The 21,121-nt window shown below is 40.2% G+C and overlaps 2 protein-coding genes across 2 annotated transcripts in view; one reads left to right on the forward strand and one right to left on the reverse strand.

Moving 5' to 3' along the window:
- Pih1d2 (PIH1 domain containing 2) overlaps positions 1-6,194 on the forward strand; it is a 7,298-nt gene extending 1,104 nt beyond the window's left edge. Inside the window, exons 2-6 of the mRNA XM_008832788.3 lie at positions 345-548; positions 1,610-1,733; positions 2,712-2,957; positions 3,464-3,729; positions 6,056-6,194. Coding sequence (XP_008831010.1) covers positions 372-548; positions 1,610-1,733; positions 2,712-2,957; positions 3,464-3,729; positions 6,056-6,190 — 948 coding nt within the window. The 5' untranslated portion in view covers positions 345-371 and the 3' untranslated portion in view covers positions 6,191-6,194. The remainder of the gene's footprint in view (positions 1-344; positions 549-1,609; positions 1,734-2,711; positions 2,958-3,463; positions 3,730-6,055) is intronic.
- Positions 6,195-11,026: 4,832 nt separating this feature from the next.
- Positions 11,027-21,121, reverse strand: part of Dlat (dihydrolipoamide S-acetyltransferase) — a 29,079-nt gene continuing 18,984 nt past the window's right edge. Inside the window, exons 11-14 of the mRNA XM_008832789.3 lie at positions 15,887-16,002; positions 14,176-14,338; positions 13,703-13,839; positions 11,027-12,752 (exon numbers count right to left, since the gene is read on the reverse strand). Coding sequence (XP_008831011.1) covers positions 12,623-12,752; positions 13,703-13,839; positions 14,176-14,338; positions 15,887-16,002 — 546 coding nt within the window. The 3' untranslated portion in view covers positions 11,027-12,622. The remainder of the gene's footprint in view (positions 12,753-13,702; positions 13,840-14,175; positions 14,339-15,886; positions 16,003-21,121) is intronic.

Genomic DNA, 21,121 nt, shown 5'->3' on the forward strand with positions numbered 1-21,121 from the left:
AGGACAGGGAGACACCAAGTCAGCCAAGATCCAAGTATTGGAACAAGATTACTGGAAAAATTATGCCTAAAAAGACTGTTTTGCTCCCACAGGCTTTGTGAAGGTTCACATAGGGGTGCAGACTTATGTGAGAGGCAGCTTGAGAATTTAGGACGTGCTAATAGCTATAGGCTACAAAATAAGGAAAAGATAAAGCAGCGCTGATCCACAATCTTTTAGCTATAAGAACGAAGGATAGTTGGTGACTTCACTACAACAGTTTTAGAACTGTCCATCCTTCTCTGAAAGAGGAAATAGTCAATAGTTACACAGATTTTTTAGCCTTATTTCCTGTCTTTCCACAGGCCTTATTTCCTGTCTCATCATCGATCATGAAGGCATCCTCAAAGGGTCTTCTCACGAAGATTTCTCAGTTCTGGAACCTCCTAGATGATTTGGCTGAAAGCGATCCTGAGCGCTACAAGAACTTCATTCAGCAGGAACTGAAAGATGGAAAACAGCTCTGTGTTAAGCCAAAACCATATCTCTGTGTAGAGACAAAGATCCTGGTACGTAAAGCTGGTGCAAGGGATGGAGAGGTTTTGAATAAAATTATCCTAGAGTAACCAGAGAACACCTTATCTTTGCTACTGCTGCGTTAACACAAGAAAACAGAGAATGAAACGGTGTGGAAGATTTTGTCAAAGGAGTAAGAACAGGAAATTCATACTTAATATTTTGGAAATCTCCAACCAAGCCATTTTTTTGTGCCAAATGGAAAATTTTTCTTTCTTGAGCTAAGGATGTGGCTCAGGTGGTTAAGACCACTTGCAGTCGGTCCCCAGGCTCAAGTTCCAGAACCCATATGACGGCTCTGTCGCCCTCTTCTGGCCTTCATGAGCACTACACATATACCAGTCTACCAGGCAATCAAACGTGTACAAATATTTCTTTCATTATTCTATGTAGTGGTCTGTGTGCACACATGCCAGAATGTACATGTGAAGGTTAGAGGACAAGTTTGGGCAGTTGGTCCTCTCCTTCCATCATGTGGAACCTCGGTATAGAACTCAGGTCGTCAGGATTGGAGACAGAAGTCATAACCCACTGAGCCCCCTCACTGGCCCTTAGGCAATGATTTAATGAGACTCGTGGAGTTGGAGATTTTCTTGTTAGATAAATAATGAAGTGATGAAATAGGTGAAAAGCACATAGACAACTGCTTACTTCAGTTCCCCCTTCTGCCAAGTTCCCCTAGAAAAGGGCAGTAGTTGGATTTATAATGAAAAACGAACAGCTTTGTGGAAATCAAAACAAAAATGTAATCAGAAAACAAAAATATAGCTCAGTGGTAGAATGCTTGCCTAGCATGTGGGGCTCTGGGTTGGATTTGATTCCTGGCACAACAAAAGTCAGGCCAAATAATCTGCTTAAAATATTTGTAGGATTTCAAGGTATCCAGTGAGCAGTGACTAAAATTCTCCCTCTATCTGGAGATACAGTTCAGTAGTAGAGCACTTGCCTAGCATGCGTGAGGGCCTGGGGGGAAAAAAGTGAATCGCCTATAGGATATCTTCAAATTTCATTCTAAAAACTAGGTTTTGTAATATCAAAATTATCCATTTTCTAGAAACCAAAAGAAAAAACAATTTTTATCAACTTATGTCAGTGGGAAAGGATCCCTGCCCCCCAGTCAACTACTCATCCTGTACCTATAAGTGTTGGCAGACCACAGGATTTCTCTCAAGCATCAGGTACAAAGAATTAAAGGAAAGGAAACACCTTTAATTTTGTGAAATTTTTTATTTTTATTTTGTGTGTGTGGGTGTTATGCTTGCTTGTATGTAGGAGCACCTGGGTTGTGCAGTGCCCATGAAGGACAGAAGAGGGCATCAGATCCCCTGGAACTGGAGTTATGGACAGTTGTTAGCTGCCATGTAGTTCCTGGGATTCATACCCAGGTCTTCTGCAAGAGCAGCCAGTACTCTTAACTGCTAAGCCATCTCTCCAAACCATTTTTTTAAAATTTCTTACTATTTCACATATGTTTGCTTGCATGTGTAAGTGCACATGCATGCAGTGCCTGTGGAGGCCAGAAGAGGGGGTCAGATCCCCTGGAACTGGAATTGTAATAAGATAGTTGTTAGCTGCTATGTGAGTGCTATAAAGTGAACCAGAGTCCTTTGCAAAAGCAGCCATTGCTCTTAACTGCTGAGCCATCTCTCCAGCCCCAGCACCTTTTAATTTTTCTTTTTCAATCCTTTTGAGACAGTCTTCCTGTAGCCCTGGCTGGCCTATAACTCCTTATGTAGACCAGGCTGGCCTTGACCTCACAGAGGTCCACCTGCCTCTGCCTTCCAAGTGCTGGGATTAAAGACATGTGCCACTACGCCAAGCCTCACCTTTTAATTTTTTAAGGGGCATACTCATAGACCAAATTTTACTTGGTAAAAGCATTTTAAGCAAAATATTGCATTTGGTGGGAACATAATTAATGACAAATTGGTGTGGTTTATGCAGACTTTATGCTTTTTCTAATAATGAGCTGCTTTTTACCCACATAGAAATGCCAACCAATGTCCTAGTGTTGATAGTGCCATTGTGATTGCTCTAAAAATACAGGAATAGGATTTGTATCTTCTAACTTTAATAATATGGGTTAGTACATTGCCTGACAAGAATCACTGGCAAAAGAAGCTGTTTTGACAGCAAACCTTCTGAATTCCACACAGATGCTTATACAGTCATTGATGTTGCCTACAATCCTGGTATTCTACAAGCAGCAGAAAAAGATCAAAAGATCAAAGATCAATTAATAAAGATGGCCATGCAATGCATTGAGGAGCGACTTGGGGTCACTCTTTCACATTCTTACCATGTTACCAAATTTAGAATAAAAGGAAGCCTTCAAAGAATGAAAGATAATCTGATGGGCATCCACAATAACGTCACAGACTTAAACGAGAAAATGAAAACAGGTAAGTTGATTAATGTAAATTGGAAATAAACTGATTTCACTCCTTTGAAATCTGTACGTTTTTCAAACCAGAACCTGAGCTCCGCCTGGCTGGCTGGCGGTGCTCGGTTTAGAATAAAAGAATGAGAAACTTCAGAAAAATGTATAGCTATGAGAAATATTAAAGTATCCAAAAGATTTCAAAATCCGCAGATTTTCCAAGCAAATTACTCGGCTTGGCTTGAGGTTGGTTTTGGGTTTTGTTTTTTTTGTTTGTTTGTTTGTTGTTGTTGTTGTTTTTTGCTTTTTCTCTTCATTTTGCTGTGCTGGGAATCAAATCCAACCCAGAGCTTCACACATTAGGTGAACATTCTACTACTGAGCTACATCCCAGACTCTTAAGATTTTGTAGGGGTTAATATTTCCAAACCAATTTAGTTGCAGTTTTACCATCTCAGCGAACACTACATGCCTTACAGCAGCAGTTTGATGCATTTTGTCTCTCCTCCTCTTCTTTCCCCCATAAAGAACATGCTCTTGAAAAGACAAGGTGCAGTACTGTGAGCCAACCAAGTCACATTCCTCAACTGCTGTTGCCAAAAAAAAACGTTTCAGGCAAAGCACAATGTCTTATAGAAGAGATTTCTAGTACGGAAATCCACGTGGAAGTGAAGAAACCAGCCTACCAATTAAAAGTTGTAAAGGATCAGCATGAGAAACCTCTGAAAATTGAATTGAAAGTTGAATTACCTGGAATTAACTCAGTCTCCCTCTGTGATCTTAGTGTTTCTGAGGTAAGCTGAACAGATAATATAGTAGTCCTTTGGCCCTTTGGTATGGGGGGGGGTGGTCCAGGAGATCCTGCAGATAGGAAATTCCATGGATGCCCAATCTTTTATTATTTGCAAATAACATGTAGTTCCTACCATATACTTCAGATGACTTCTAATGTTGAACACAATGCAAGTGCTATGTAAATAGCTGTGTGTTCATCAACTTTTCATAACTACAACAGACACCCAAGATAACTTAGAAAAGTTTTGTTAGGGGTTCAGAGTCCAGTACTCATTCCAGTAGCTGTTTTTAGGCCTGTGTCAAGGTACTACATCATACTGATTGTAGCAAAGCCATTCATTACTCATGGCTGTGGAGACCAGGGTCCTACAATCCACTTCAGGGATACACCCCCAATGACCTAGAGACTTCCCACTAAATCCCACCTCCTTAAGGGGCTGCCACCCCCCAGTGCCATTTCCATTTGTGGGGGGGGACCCACATAGAGCTTTGGGAAACAGTTAATATCCAAAGAGTGCCAAGCTATTTGACTGCATCATTTAGGGAATAATGTGAGGAAAATAATCTGATACATGTTCAGTATAGATGCAACCATTGTAAGCCTAACAACATTTCCAATCCAAAGTAGGTTGGATTCACAGATGTGGAACCTTCAGATAGAGGCAGCTGTCTAGTAAATTTTTATCTGTATTATGCTATAGTAGGAATAAACTCCTAAATTTCAGAGTCTTATGGTAATTTGCTCAGGGTGCATCTCAGCCAGGCCTGCTCTGATCCATGAACTTTGTACATTTTGAGACCCAGGTGAAGCAGTAATTTCCAAAATCTAAGAGATACCATTCTCACGGCAGAGTGAAACAGAAATGGCCAGCCCAAGTAACAGACCTAAAAGTCCCATGTATACATAGTATGTTATCACTTCTACTTGCAGTCCATTGACCAGAGTGTATCACAAGGCAAAATTTAACTTCATTTGAGGTGGGCATGGTGGCACATGCCTTTAATCCCAGCACTTGGGAAGCAGAGGCAGGCTGATCTGAGTTCGAGGCCAGCCTGGTCTACATAGTGAGTTCCAGGCAAGCTGGGGCTACAGGGAGACCCTGTCTCAACCCCCCCCCAAAAAAAAAACACATCAGCAGGTCTGGGTACTATACTGGGAACTATATTTTCAGAGAATTCCAGAGTCACATGGCGAGATGTATGTAATGACATGGGAAGACAAGTGATCTATTTTGTCAACTCCATCATAAAGTGAGAGAAAAAACATGTATAGTCTCACTTCAGAAATGGTCAAAAGCCTGAGGCACACTGCAGCTCCTGGGGAGCAGACACTGTAGTATGCAAACCCTGTGAAAGCCCCTGCATGGAGCTGAAGCATCTTGTTTCCAGCCCTTGAGGTCTTGACCACCTACCTCCCCACTCCAGTTCTGTCATGACTTTCAGTTCCATTTGGGGGGAAGCTGTTCCTCTTTCAGCATCCACATTGGCCACATCTAAATGGTTATTGTAGAATATGCCATTCTTCTGTACTCAAGAGTCTTTCTCTGCAGATCCCAGCTTATGGAATGTTGAGGGCCCAAGTGGTTTAAAATTTGAAGCCGTTCCTTTTAGCCCAGTTTCTAGTCAAAGACTTGGCCTATCTCTAAACTTTTAATTTCTAGGTTGGTATATAAAATAATGTTTCATCATGGCATCTTCATCTCTAACATAATTGCTGTCATCTTAGCTAAACAGGGGCTTTACTGAAATCCACCTTAGTCCACTCAGAGGTTTTAACAAGTGGCACTTAATCAGCCTTTGTTGATAAAAGCAATTTCTTAGTTTTATCCTTTTCTGAATTAGTGCCATTGTTCAGCCTTTAAGTGTTGGAATCTAGGGGCTCTATATACTATTGTCTGCACTTTTCTTGTAGTACCTTGTGAAATGTACCCAGTAGCAGCACACAGGCTCACTTCTTGACCTAAAGCCACACATCAGCTGAGCACTTTGTTTGCCTCCCAAGTTATCAAGCTAGCTTCACTAAGGGTTTACCACCATAAAGCATAGATGACTGCTTCTCAGGCCCCAGTACATTTCCACCATTTGATAGTAAGCACCAAAGACAATACCATGTAACACTGTATTTCCAGTACCATTATCAGTTAACATTTGATATGCTGAACAAGAAAAACCACTATCTCAAGAACTTGCAAGAGACATTTATTGTTCACTGTAAGTCACTTGATAATAACTAGTCTTCTTCATGCGAGAATGAACATAGTAGTCTAAGAGCATAAACTTTAAGAAATATTTTTCATGCTTTAAAAGTTTGTTTATTCTTCATAGGTTGATTTACTGATTGAAGTCTCTGAGAAGTACCGGTTATACCTGAATCTTCCAGAATCTGTTGACACAGAAATGACTACAGCAAAATTTGTCAAAGATAAATCTGTATTAATCATTACAATGCCACTGGTATAAAACAGTTTCATTTGGGGTTTTCATTACTACAACTCATGTGAATTATAGGACATTATGGGCAGAAAGTGGTTTATCTGTGTTTTCTAAAGAGTTCTTTTTGATGGAATGAGATTTTCCTTTCACCTCATAGATTTTAATTTTTGTTGTTTTTGTTTGAGTTACAGTCTCCCTGTAGCACCAGGTGGCCTGGAATTCACTATGTATAATTCCAGGGTGGCCTCTATTTCACAGAGATCCACAAGCCTCTGCCTCCCACTGGGATTAAATGTGTGCACCACCACACCCAGCAGTTTTTAATTTTGGGGGTAGGGTCTGGCCTAAGTTTGCTACATACCTGAGGATGATCTTGAACTACTGATCTACCTCCTAAATGCTTGGATTATAGGGATATATCTATTTTTAATTTATTTTGCTTTACTCAAATAATTTTGCAGGACTGGAGAGATGGCTCAGTAGTTAAGAGTATATACTGCTTTTACAGAGGAACCAGCTCTGTTCCCAGAACCCACTTTGGGTAGCTCACAACCATCCCTAACTCCTGCTCAAGGGGATCTGACACCTTCTGGCCTCCATAGACACCTGCACTGAGAGGCACAGATACACACATCTATAGGCACAGAGGCAGGCATGTCTCTGTGAGTTTGAGGCCAGCCTGGTCTACCTAGTGACCAGCTGGGGCTACAGGGAGACCCTGTCTCAGAAAGACCAAAATAATATTAATAATAATGAATAAATAAATAAATAAATAAACTTTGCATCAGCCAGAAACTTAAAATACAGCAGCCATGAGCCACCTGTTTTAAAGATGTTTGTAGCTATCTTAAATAAAAATTCATGCTGGAAAATTCCAATTGTTTCCAAGCAACAGGAGCTCTTGGTTTACTGCTTTAAAATTTAAAAAAAAAAAAAAAAAAGGATTTCTTAGGCCAGACATGATGGTGCATGCCTTTAATTCCAGCATTTGGGAGGCAGAGACAGGTAGAAAACTGATCAAGGCCAGCCTGGACTACTTAGTGAGTTCCAAGCCAGCTGGGCCTACAAGGAGACCCTGTCACAAAAGGCAAAAAAAAAAATTCTTGTAAATTTTTAGATAAAGAGAAAACAAAGTTTCTTATCACCAGGATAGGCTGTGGCAGAAAGCATCTTCCAGCAAAATACGGGGCCAAACATAATAATATTCAAGTCTGTGCTTCTGTATGTCAACAAAAGCAGTTCTTCCAGCTACCAGCCAGACCTGAGTATCAAAAAAGGACTTGCCTATGGGTTGGATATGACAGAGTATTTGAATATTATTGCACAAGACAGGCAACATATATTTATTCCTAAACAGAAAAAAAAATGACTTTGAGCAAGTACTTCTATAAGATAAAGTGATGTACTTTTGATCTTCCATTCATCTCTTCTAAGCTGTCAAATAAAAAAGTACCAACTATACCATATATAAAGTTAGCAACAGACAAATCAAACTAAACATCCCTTTGCCTTTTCTGGATTGAACCCAGAGCCTCATGGATGCTAGGCTAGCAGCACTCTACCCACTCAGCCATACTCCAGCCCTGTTATGTACAGAGAGAAAGCAAATGTCATTTTCTTAAGTCTGTCTGGACTCAAATTCTACTAGCAAAGGGATCACTTACCTGCTGAAAACATTCTCAAGTGTTATGATGTTCTAAAATTAATAAACCTGATTATAGTCTCATCCTCCAATACACCTGGTTGCCTTCACCAGTAACAGCCAAAACACACTTCCTAGAAAATACCCCTACCCAATCATACAAAACTACCCTACCCAAGCATACAAAGCTCTACCTATCATTTTATTTTACATTTTTTTACATGTATTTAGTGTGCATATGCTCCCACATGCACATATGCCACACAGCAATCTGTGAGGATCAGAGAACATCCTCTCCTATCATTTGGGTCCCAGCAATGAAACTCAGGCTTGGCACCAAGCACCTTACCCAGTGCACCATCTTGCCAGTCCTGAACCAATCTCTACTTTTGCCTTCAACACAGAGGTGCTACTTAAGTTACTTTGTGTTTGTACTCAAGCTGTGCAAACCTAATCACCTGAGTTTGAAGAGCCAGAATGCTCTGGCTCCATTTTGGCTAGCTTCTTTAGACAAGCCCAGAGCAAGCTCAGGCATATTGTATATGTAAAAGCCTTATACGGTATGAACAAAGACTTCTGACTCTAAAAGATATTAGCACATTCCAATGCCCTGAAGACAGCCCCTAGCAATCAAGACTCCCCGTACACAGGATATGGGGACATCCAATTATTTTAAAAAGATGCTTGGCACGTGCAGGTTTCTGTGGAGTGCCCCAATAAAAGCTCCTGCCTGCTATTGTTCGGGGCCAGACTCCATCTTTGGCTCATGAAGTCTGTGCCTGGCTAGCCACCATTTGGTGGTTGTCCTTTTTTTACTTTAAATTCTTGAATAAACTTTTTGTATAATCTTTTCATCTTTTTGGGTACCTGTGGGAATTATTCTCGATTCTCGAACCCTAACGTTGTGGGGGTTCGTCCGGGATTCGAGAATAGAGACCCCAGACCCACGGAAGTACCACCAGAGCTGGCCTTGGTAAATTCTCTCTCTCTCTCTCCCTCTCCCCTCCCCTCCCCTCCCCTCCCCTCTCCTCTCCTCTCTTTGGTAGTCCAGACATCCTGGGGCTCAACGGAGATCAGACGGACACACTATTGATGTCAGAGCTGGAGGAGAATGGGGGACGCCCTGACTCCTCTTCTGTTGAGGGGTCGTGCTCCAGTCTGACATGGAATCCAGGTGGGGCCGACCCAGAGTCTTGGCACAGTCGGACGTGGAATCTGGGCTGGCCAAATCTTTTTGGGACAGGAACAGGGGCAGCCTTCTCGGCTGACCCCACGCACTGCAAGATTCTCATTTCTCCCTCTAGGGAACTGCCATCTCATACTGTCCTCACCCTCTGCTCAGAGCTCCGCCTTGTCTATCAACTTTCCACCCTACTTCTCATTCTCATCCCTCTCCTTATATTCTTTTTTCTTGAAGCTTATCCCAGATGGGCCAGAAAGTCTCATCTTCAGCTCCCCTTGATCTAGTTCCTAGTCATTTTCAGGACTACAAACGACCAGTTTCAAACGTGTCTGGACTCCGTGTCAAGCCGACCCACCTCCAAATCCTCTGCACCATCAAATGGCCCTCTTTTGAAGTTGAATGACCGCCTGAAGGGTCCTTTAACCTGCCCCTCATCTACAGGGTTCAAGAAGTTATCTTCAGGGAACCGGGGCACCCTAACCAAATCCCATACATCCTAGGTTGGAAATATCTGGTTGCTGCCCCCCCCACCCCGACTGGCTGTGCCCCTTACTGCCGCCCCTGCCATTGGGGCCTAAGGGGCCAGCCACTTTGCTTCCCCTGAAGAAAGTCCAGACCAAAAACCCATCGGGTCCCAAGGTCCTTCCCTCAGCACCAGAGGAAGATTTACTCCCCAAGTTCACCCCATAGTTCACTGCGGAAGAACTGATTCCTGAAAGCTGTCCCCTAACCTCCATGCCTGTACTCACAAAATTTAAAAATAAATTAAGGTCAGATGTGGTGATACACACCTTGAATCCCAGAACTCAGAAGGTAGAGGTAGGCAGATCTCTGACTTTGAGGGCAACCTTGTCTACACAGTAAGTGCTAGACCAGCCAGAGCTACATAGCGAGATCCTGTCTCAATATAATTTTAGGGGCTGGAGAGATGACTCAGAGGTTAAGAGCGCTGGCTATTCTTGTAGAAGACCTGGGTTTGGTTCCCAGCTCAATGTTCCTAGCTAACAACCGTCCATAACTCACTCCAGTTCCAGGGGATGAGTGCATGTACATACACGCAAGCAATACACTCATATACATAAAATTAAAAAGTATTTTTAAATATATAATTTTAAAAAGACCCATGTTAAATTTATATTCTACTTATTTTCTAAAATATTCTCAATGAATTTTAATGAATTTTAACAAATCCACACTTTCTCCCTCTCTGTGAAAGCCAAGTATTACCCAGGAAGGGTGATAATAATAACAATGAAATGTAGATGAGCTTAAACAAGAACTTAATTTACCAAGTTTTTCCCTGAATGATTAGAGCAGGCTCTTCTACAAACTTGGTTTCAGACCACTTGCTGGTAGTGTTTACAATTTCCCCATGTATTCCAGGACTCTTTCCTGGCTAGGTGACGAGCACTGCCTGCAGTGTCCTCCTGTCTCTCACACTGTCTGCTTCTCTTCTACCTCATGCCTTGGCATAGCTTAACTTTGACTCGCAAACCTCAGAATTGGGAGCAAATTATCTAACAGAGCCAGATCACAATTTCCATTTTAGCAGTAAGTGGCATTTCACCATGGGGTGACATAGTAACCCCTGAGCATAAAGTGTTAGATTATAGCCTCAGGACTTCACTCATTTGCAAGATAAATAGATGACACTTTTGACCTGTCTTGGGAGCTTATAAGTATACAGCTGACACTGGACAGTAATTATTTAATGTGAAAAAAAATTACTAATCAAAAATTTAGTAAGAGATACACTGAAAATGTTTAAATTTTGAAGTCTTTCTTGAACCAAAACACTACTTCTAACTTCTCTCAGTTATTGAAAGAGAAATATATTGAACCCAGATTTAGATTATAGGTAAGATGAACTCTTAATTCAGAGAACTTTAGTTAGATGGCAACCTTTTATTTGTCTTTCAAGGGAACAATAGAGCATTAGCAAAGAATGAATTAAATGTCAAGTTTCACATGTTGGAACCAGATTTGGCTCATGCTAATGAAGGTCCCTTTGTGATAAGCTTGTTCTTTTTGTACAATCTTCAGTGCAACCTTAAATTACCCATTCCTGAAGAATCAGATTACTGTACTGAATTGTTTTCATAACAAGTTGAATGTTCGTGGAATATATGGAGTGTCACTCGTGCACCATGTGATAAATGAATATCTAGAAACAGACTCAACACTGAAACACTTAAAAGCAATTTTCAAGGATGGTTCCACATATTACATATACAGGGAAGCACTAGACAGGTTTATTTTAAAATCATAAACAATTCCAAACATTTATTAAACCACATCACTTAACAGAAAGTCTGGAATTGTGATCATGTTCCCAACTCATTTTTATTATCCTGATTTATTATCCTGAACATCATTTCCTTCAATCCCAAAGAAAGGCAAAATATAATAAAATGAAAACAGCATTCAGGCTGGTAAGGGAAGACACCAATTTAAGCTTTTCTCTCTGACAGGATATTTGGGCTGTCTTGATACGTGAGAGGACAGAATACTCTTGAATGTAGACTTAACACTTTTTACTTTCTCCTATCAAAAAGTACCATGTTTTGGGCATCATTTTTTGTTTGTTTTCTAGACAGTCTTGGTGTATTTGTATTGTCCCCCAACCCTTCTTCCTCAGCCTCCTGAGCAGCTGAGACTACAGGACCAGGTGCCCAGGGTGGGTACCATTTTTAGCACTGCAAACTGTTCACTAACATACCTCTTCCCCATTTCTTTTTAGACAAGATTTGGTGACAAATGGACTTTGGCACATATACAAGTCTAATAACCATATATTACATATGTACACCTCTCCCATATACATTCCATAGGTAATCCATAAAGTCCTCCAGTTGAGTAATAAATCCTGATTAGGTTCATCTGCAATTAACATTCAGTAAACCTTAGAAGTTCTACTCCTATAATTTTTGTTAAATTTAATAAGAATGTTTTTATTTGAAGATAATTGTAGAATTCTCAGAATTATACACTGAAATTGTTTATAAATAAATACATAAATTCTCATTTATACCAAGAAGCTGGTTTATATCTTTATCTTAACAGGGGAAAACAATTTTATTTAGAGATTCATATAAAAATAACAGTTGGTTGAAGAGGTCTAAGAAAATGTTGACTTTTAAAGTTTCACTTATTTTCCTTGAGGCTCTAAATTATCACGTATGATAAACCAAGATCATATAAAAGTTTAGGGTTAGATTCCAAAATAAAGCTTCAGTTCAAAACCTTTCCATAATTTTCAAGACTTCTTTTTCCCTCATAGCTAAGTAATTTTAAGCAACTAAACTTTGAACTGTAAGGTTTCATCCAGGTAAGTTTTATATACCTGTCTGTGGGGAACCACAATTCTGCCTGTCCTGTATCTCCAGGAAGTACTTGTCTCCCAAGAACTAGGCCACATGTCCCTTCACTAGGAGTACAGCTTAATACCTGGTGTTTAATTACTAATTGGGTGCAACTGGCATTTTAAAAAGATTTAGTAATGCCTATTACAAATAACTTATCTGGAAAGACTCAATAAAAATAACTAGCGAAACTTTAAAAGAACCATCTGTTTAATAACATATAAATATAAGAATGAATCAGTGTGACCAGAGTCTAGAAGTTCCTGGGTTAATTATAACAGCATAGTAACGGGCCTTTCAAGGTACTTTTTGAACTCAGCAAGCCACTGGGCTCCAACTGCTCCATCCACAACTCGATGATCACAGCTGAGTGTAACAGACATCATGCTAGCCACATCAAATCTAGGAAAAGTAAAATCGTTATTAGGTCTTCTGAGAGGAACTGATGAACTTTAAACAATAACTACCCTTAGGCTGAAACCTGCCTTAAAATGCTGCCCAGGTAATTTTCCATTTGTTCAACCGTTCGTTCTGGGGGTTGAATTTAGGGGCCTCTCATATGCTAGACAAATGCTTTACTACTGAGTGATATCTCCAGGCCTCGATAAAAATTAATTATTTTTAAATTTCTGAGACAATGTCTTGCTAAGTTGACCAGGCTGGTCTTGAACTTCCCACATAGTCCAGGCAAGTTCTGAACTTGCAATTGTTTTGACTCGGCCTCCAGAGTAGCTGGGACTATAGGTCTGCACCATGAAGCCTGGTTCCATCTACTCTTTATCTTTAGCTCAAACTGAGAGCATGACAAAACAGACTAAACATAGGCCTGGGAACTGATACACTGTACAAGGGCCAAATTCTGCTATTTTAATAAGGTTGCTTTTTCTAGAAGTCATTAATGTATCATTTGTGGCTGCTCTCATACTATAATGGGAAGGACTCTGCAACAGACCATATGGCCTAGAAAGCCAAAAATATTTACTACCTAACTCTTTAAGAAAAAGTGTGCCAACCTCTCATCTAGAGTAAATCTTGAATAAGATTGCATCTCAAATATGACTCACTGCATTTAGCCAAGTAAAAGTTGCTTTCTTAGGCACTTATTTTTTTTTTCGTCTTTTTGAGACAGGGTCTCCCTGTAACCCCAGCTGTCCTGGAACTCACTATGTAGACCAGGCTGGCCTTGAACTCACAGAGATCCGCCTGCCTCTGCCTCCCAAATTCTGGGTAAAGGCGTGCGCCACCACACTTGGCCATCTTAGGCATTTTATCCTATATTAATTGACTGCTTAAAGCCATTTCAATAGTGTAACACAAATTAGCTCTAACTCCTTCTCCACTTCTGCACTTACCCCTTTTCATTATCTGCTGGGACCAGTTTATCCTCTGAAGCACCAATTGCCAAGATACATGCCTGAGGTGGGTTAATAATGGCAGAGAAGTTCTTAATTCCAAACATTCCTAAATTGGAGATTGTAAATGTTCCACCCTAAAGGAAAAAAGAGTCAAAACAGATCACATTTGTTTATCAACATAAAAAAAAATCACACCTGTTCTCTGAGAAGACCGTAAGATCATCTTTTACTGTTTTAAGGAAGTCTTGAGTAGAACACACATTACAATATAAACCAAAGTCAACTGTGCTGGCTTTTTCACACAATTTGGAAAATACCCTTTTTTTCAGTCTTTGCCATGCAACTCAATTTTTATTTTCAAGACTTAGTGCCAGTAGAGTATATGGCAGAATGAAAATGGAAAATATAAGAAGAGCATGAGGCTGAACTTGAAAGTAACATTCCCTTAGAGGTCTGGAAGAGTGTGGTACCTGGAACTCATGAGGCTGCAGTTTACCCTCTCTCGCTTTGGTTGCTAAAGAAACAACATCGTTAGCAATGGTCTCCAGTCCTTTTATATGTGCATTAAACACAATAGGAGTGATGAGTCCTGCAGGAGTACTGACAGCAACGCTGACATCAACCACATGATTTCTGTTGAAAAAGAAAATGAAATCTAACTCAATGGCATCAAGGATTATTACAAGAAGAAGGGCTGAGGATGTACCTCAGTGATGGAGAGGCCTTGGGTTCCACCCCCAGAGCTGCAAAATAGGAAAAACAAACAAGTGTCAGGTTAAGCAAAACAGGAACCTTGGCTATTCAAACACTGTTGGTGCTAAAGACATAGCTTAGTGATAACAGTATCTGCCTACACACAACATCCTGGTCTCATCCCTGTACCACCACCATAAAAAAGATTTTTAGAAATAACTTCAGCTATTGTTCAGAAATGTCTTCCTTGCTTTTTAATCTTTTAAGATTTATCTTATTTTATTTTATGTGCATGAGTGTTTGGCCTGCATGTAGCTATGTATGTACACTTGTGTGTGATGCCCAGAGACACCAGAAGAGGATGTCAAATCCCCTAGAACTGGAGTTACAGATGGCCATGAGCTACCACGTGGATGCTGGAAACCAAACCCGAGTCCTCTGCAAGAGCAGCCAGTGCTCCTAACTGCTGACCCATTTCTCCAGCCCTCTACTTTTTGACATTTTGATGTGTCTTCTCCTTCACTTAAACTTAGAAAAATGGAAGGAGGTAGTGGTGTCTAAGAAGAAACTTAATGCAGGATTCCAATTTTTTTCTTGAGTAGATCATCAGAGGCCCCTATCCACCTGGGTACCATCTCAAAATTTTATTTGTTGAGACAGGTATGTAGGTCAGGCTAGCTTAAACTCATTCATCTGTACCCTTTATAATATTCTTTACAGTAAAACAGTAAACAAGTATTTCCCTAAGTTCTGTGAGTTATCCTTGTCAAAGGGGTTACAGGAACCTCAGTTTGTAACCAGTTGGTGAGAAATAAATGTGGTTATATTTGAAGGAAGCACTGCAAAGGGGGGCAGCCATGTGGGACTGAGTCCCCAATCTCTGAGGTCTGACACTCTCTCCAGGTGCACAGAGTTACAATGGAACTGGCCACCTAGCTGCATTTCACAACAAAACTGACTGCTCAGCTGATGTGTGAAGACAATCCCACAAACATAGACACCTGGTTATAAAAGTGATACTATGAGTGTACAAGAATAGAGAAGAAAGGAAAAAGATAATTGTAATAATATAAAGTGCTTACATACTAGAAGGCAGGCTCGTGAGTAGGAATCCTGACACTTATTAACACTTAACTCATAAAGCAGTCTTGAGGATTTAATGAAATGTGAAACACCAAGTACCATGCCAGCTATGTGCCACCACACCTTCAAATACTTTTCAACATCACCTCTGAAGTTAGGCAGAAAATCAGTGATTTTTTTGTGATTGTTTTGTGAAAATCATAAGACAAATCTTCACACTGATCTTTTACTGAATTCATACAGAACATCTGCAACCTTCACAAACTAGAGTGCTATCTCATCTGTCATTTACGTTGTTTCAAACTGCTTCACCTATTAATGTCAATCCCCCTCGAATTTCTAGTTACACATTAGCAGACATAAGGAAACTACTGATCAATATTCACATTCTCCACTTATACTTACTGTCTTATAACTGTGTCCATCCAAGAAGAATTTGCCTCAGGAACTTTTAAACAAGCCAAAGCTGAAGCTTTTATGAGAAAATCATTGACAGAGATTTTGCTTTTCCCTTCTAGCATCTGTAATGACAACAAAGTTGTATTACTTTCTCCTCAAAACCTGAAATTATGAGTGGAATCTCAGGAAGGGACTGAGGACAAAAGCACACAAATGACTTGAGATGGAAAGAATGAACCAAAAAGTGGTTCTTTGCCCTTAACGTAGGCTCTAACTGCCTACCCTATGTAGTGCTTGGCACAACCTAAACCTAATCCCGTAAATTATGGCATATTCTCATTTTCAGTCATCTCAATAAAACCAAACTGGTTCTTTGAAAAGATGACCAAATGACAACAATAACAAATGTCTGACTGACCAAGAAAAAGGAGACTCAAATTCCTAAAATCAGGAGTGAAAGTGGGGACTTAGTATCAATACTATGAATAACTAAATACCAAAATATCAGATGACCTAGATTAAATAGAGAAGTTCATAGAAAGAAACAAACCTAACGTGAACCAAGAAGGACTATAAACTCTGAATAAACATGAGAGGTTAAATTGGAAATGGAAAACTATCCACAAGAAGATTAGACCCAAATGGTTTCATTGGCCAACTCTACCAAACATTTAAAGAATAATACCAAATCTTCACAAAGCTTTCTAAAAAATATATAAAGAGCAAGCTAACTATTCCTCACTCATATTATCATTAGTAAGGTCAGTAGTAAGTAGTCTGATTCCAAAACCAGACAAAAACCTAATAGTTAAAAAATTTACATGTTGCCAGGCGTGGTGGGCACATGCAGAGGCAGAGGCAGAGGCAGGCAGATCTATGAATTTGAGGCCAGCCTGGTCTACAAAGTGAGTTATAGGTCAGCTGGGGGCTACAGCAAGAGACCCGACTCAAAAAAAAACAAAAAAAAAACAAACCCAAAAACAAAAACAAAAAGAACACCCAAAACAGCTAACAAACAAACAGATACACAATTTAGGGGAGAAAAAGTAAACCATTATTACCAGATAACATGATCTTGTATACAGAAACTCCTAAGGAATAATTTAGAAAACTACTAGAAATGAGTCAGAGCAGTTACAAGATACAAGAGTAATATAAAAAACAAATAATATTTTTTCTATACCAGAGCAGCAACAATGATCAATCTGAAAATGAAATATAGGAAACAATTCCAGCTAGGCTCAGGGCTTATGCTCATAATCCCAGTACTTAAGGGGCTAAGGCAGAAAGATCACTTGGAATTCAAGGATAGCCTGGGCTACAGAGAAGACCTTACTCAAAACAGGACAAAACAAAACAAAACACCCACAATCAATCAAACCAAAACCAAGAATTCCTTTTACAATAGTATCAAAAAGAACAAGCTGAGCATGGTACACTCCTTTAATCCCAGCACTCAGGAGGCAGAGGCAGGTGGATCTTTGTGAGTTTGAGGCCAGCCTGGTCTACATAGCATTCCAAACAAGCCAGGGCTACACAGTGAGACTGTGTCTCCAAAATAAATGTTAAATAAATAAATGAATAAATGAAACACATGGGAATAAACTTAACAAGAGAAGAATAAAATAAGGTGTGGTGGGGCTGGAGAGATGGCTCACTCTTTAAGAGCACTCGCTGCTCTTGCCAAGGACATGGATTTGGTTCCCATATGGGTTCCCATAACACCCACATGGCAGCTAACAACAGTTCCTAACTCAAGTTCCAGGGGATCTGATGCCTTCTTCTGGTCTCCATGGGCACTATACCCATGTGATACACTTACATACATGCAAGCAAAACACTCATACACATAAACTAAATTAAACTTAAAAAAAAATCAGGTGTGGTGGCACACACCTATGTCCCTAAACACTAGGGAGACTGAAGCAGGAGAATCAGGAGTTCAAGGCCAACATAGCCTTTCACTCTACAGTGAAACCCTGTCTTAAAACAAAACAAAAACAAAAAATGTAAAACTAAATAAATGCCAATACAGCCCATAATCATAAATGGGAAAACTTAACTATTATTAACTGGTAACTAGGATTAGGGAGAAAGCTCAGTGGGTAAAGGTGCTTGCTACCAAGACTGATAACCTGAGCTCCAGCCCCAGAACTCACATGGTGAGAGAACCAACCCCATGAGTTGACCTCTGACCTCCACAGGTATGCATGGCATACCACCCCACCCCCACTCAAAATAAATAAGTGGGAAAAATGGTAATAATCCTAAAATTGATCTATAAATTCAATGCAATATTTATCAAAATCTCAACTGGCTTTCTTGTAGAAACTTGTAAGCTAATCTAAAATTTATTTGCAATTGCAAATTACCCATACCAAATAATCTTGAAAAAGAACAAAGACTCACATTTCCTGATTTTCAAATTTACTATAAAGTTAACAGTAATCAACACTGACAAAACGTAGATAGAAAGACCAGTGGAACAGAATCAAGAATCTAAAAATAAACTCCCATATAATCAACTAATTTTTTTAAAGTATGCTAAGAAAATTCAATGGAGAAAGATTTTTTTCAAATAGTGCTGGGACAAGGGAATGTCTACATGCAAAAGAATGAAGTGAATTCCTGCCCATACCACACCTCAAACTAACACCCAAACAGATTAAAGTCCAGAATGCTAGAGTTAAATCTATACAACTGTTACAAGGAAACATAGGTCTAAATCTTCATATCTGAGGTTAGACAATAGTTTCTTTAAAAATCCTGCCATTAGGGAATGCAGAGCAAAACCAAGCTGGAGAGATGGCTCAGTGAGCGGTTAAGGGCACTTGTTTTTCCAGAGGACCTAAGTTCCGTTTCCAGTACCCACGTCCAGCATCTCACAAGCACTTATAACTCTAGCTCCAGGGGCTCTACTGCCTTCTGACCTCTGCCATGACACACATGCTCATCTGCACATACATTCACACAGACACACACAATACATATAATAAAATAAATCTCTGTAGTCATCTAGAAAGCTCTGGCTGATTCCCTCATGACTCAGTTACGTCTCATACATGTGTATACTCCACGCTGGATATATAACGCTGAAGCCCTGGGTATGAAACAAGGAACAAAATGGATAAAAATTCTGCTCTCAGGGAGCACATGTTCTAAACAGGATAAACAATGGTGAAACATACAGAATCTTAGAAAAATACAGTGGAAAAGATGAAAAGCTGAACTAAAGAGGGGTAGAGGAAGAGAAAGTTAAATGAAGAGTAAGGAAGATCAGTCAAAGTGGTATTTGTCAAGTCCTTAAGGAAGAAGGAAGAAGCCACGTGGACACTGTGGGCTCTACACTGAGAGAGCCCAAGTGCAGAGAGTGTAGGAAGACATGTTGGGGAATGGCAAGAAAACCAGTGTCTGTAGTGGTGTGAGCAAGAGGGAAAACAGAGGGGGGAGAGGTCAGAGAGGTTAGATGTATCCTGTAAAAGGCCCTTCATGCCACTCTAAGGACTTGGGGGAGGGGGCTACTGCTATTTTGAGGCAGGGTCTCAGGTAGTCCAGGGTGGCCTTCACCTCTCCATCTTCCTGCCTATATTTCCCAATACTCTCACTAAGGCCCAAGGGGCTCGCTCTTTCTTTCTTTCTTTTTTTTTTTTTTGTTCAACGGGGTCTCACTATATAGCCCATGCTGGCTAAACTTAAAATCCCCTTACCTCAGATTCCCAATTTCTGGAACTATGCGTATGTAACACCATACTCGACTTCAGACTCCATGACTAATAAAGATCCTCTTTTTTGGTATTTTTGAGAGAGGGTGTCCCTGTAGCCCCAGCTGGCCTGAAACTCGCTATGTAGACCAGGCTGGCCTTGAACTCACAGAGATCCTTCTGCCCCTGCCTCCCAAGTGCTGGGTTTAAAGGCGTGCGCCACCATGCCCGGCTTGTGAAGATCCTTATTACTATCACTTCATGCTTAGATTCCAATGCAATCCTAACTACTATCTGCTAGTAATACAAACCTGTTCAAGGTAATCTGTCTCTACATAGGCTATGACTTATTTCCAGTCTGTGTGTCTTTGTGTATGATCTATGTACATATGTACACACAAGCTTGTACAAGCCAGGGATCAACAATGGTGTCATCACTCCCTGCCTTATTTTCTGAGACCAGGTCTGTCACTGAACCTGGAGCTCACTGATCTAGCTAGACTAGCTGGCTAGCAAGCCCCAGGGATCCTCCTGTCTTTCCTTTCCCAGTGCAGGGATTTACAAGCACACTAGTTGGCCAGAAATCTGATGTGGTTTCTAGGGATCCAAACTTAGATCCTCACATTTTTACAGCAAACACTTCATGGATAGAGCCATCTCCAACTACATTTCCACTTTTAAGACTTTAATCCTTATGATTCTCAAGCATTAGAATGAATTTTCTTCAGCCTCTCTGTCAATCCAAACACGTCTTATTTTCTACAATTCAACAAAGTTTGTCTTATGGTATTATGAAGCCAGGTGTGTTGATGCACACCTTTGATCCCAGCACTCAGGGGGCAAAGGCAGGTGGACCTCCATGAGTTCCAGGTCAGCCTGGTCTATATAATGAGTTCCAGACCAGCTTGGTCTATATAGTGAGTTCTAAGCAAGCCAGAGCTAATAAAGGGGGGGGTGCGCAGATTGCACAACTTTCTCGGGAAGCAGAGGCAGGCAGATCTCTGTGAGTTCAAGGCCAACATGGTCTACACAGCGAACTCCAAATCAGCTGAGGCTACAGGGAGACCTTGTCTCAAAAAGACAAAAAAATGATAATAATAATTAACTAAATAAAACATTGTGAATTCCCCAGCTATCACTTGTCTCCCCAACCTTCTGAACATGGGCAACACTTAACTTACACACTGTAAAATTTAAATTTAGCAGACAATCAAGGGGCAGTATCATAGAAACTGATCTACAAATAAATGCTGTCACTTTTATAAAACTATCTTCCTTCTCTTTCATATGTATTATCTCCCCAGTTCAAGTATAAACTCATAAAAGTGCCTTACAGTAAACACTAAATAGGTATGTGGTATTTGACTATAAATACAAAGTAAATATAGTATTTCTTAGCTAGCAAAATAGACTCAAATATCAAATAGTAAATTTGCTAGGCTAAAATCTAGGCAGGAGGACAAGTTCAAAATAGCCTTGGTTATATGCATTTCCAAGCCAGTGTGAGCTACATAGTGAGAACCTGTCTCCAAAAAAAAAA

The sequence above is a fragment of the Nannospalax galili genome, unplaced genomic scaffold, assembly GCF_000622305.1.
Source record: "Nannospalax galili isolate Female #2095 unplaced genomic scaffold, S.galili_v1.0 scaffold335, whole genome shotgun sequence".
NCBI classification, from domain to species: Eukaryota; Metazoa; Chordata; class Mammalia; order Rodentia; family Spalacidae; genus Nannospalax; species Nannospalax galili.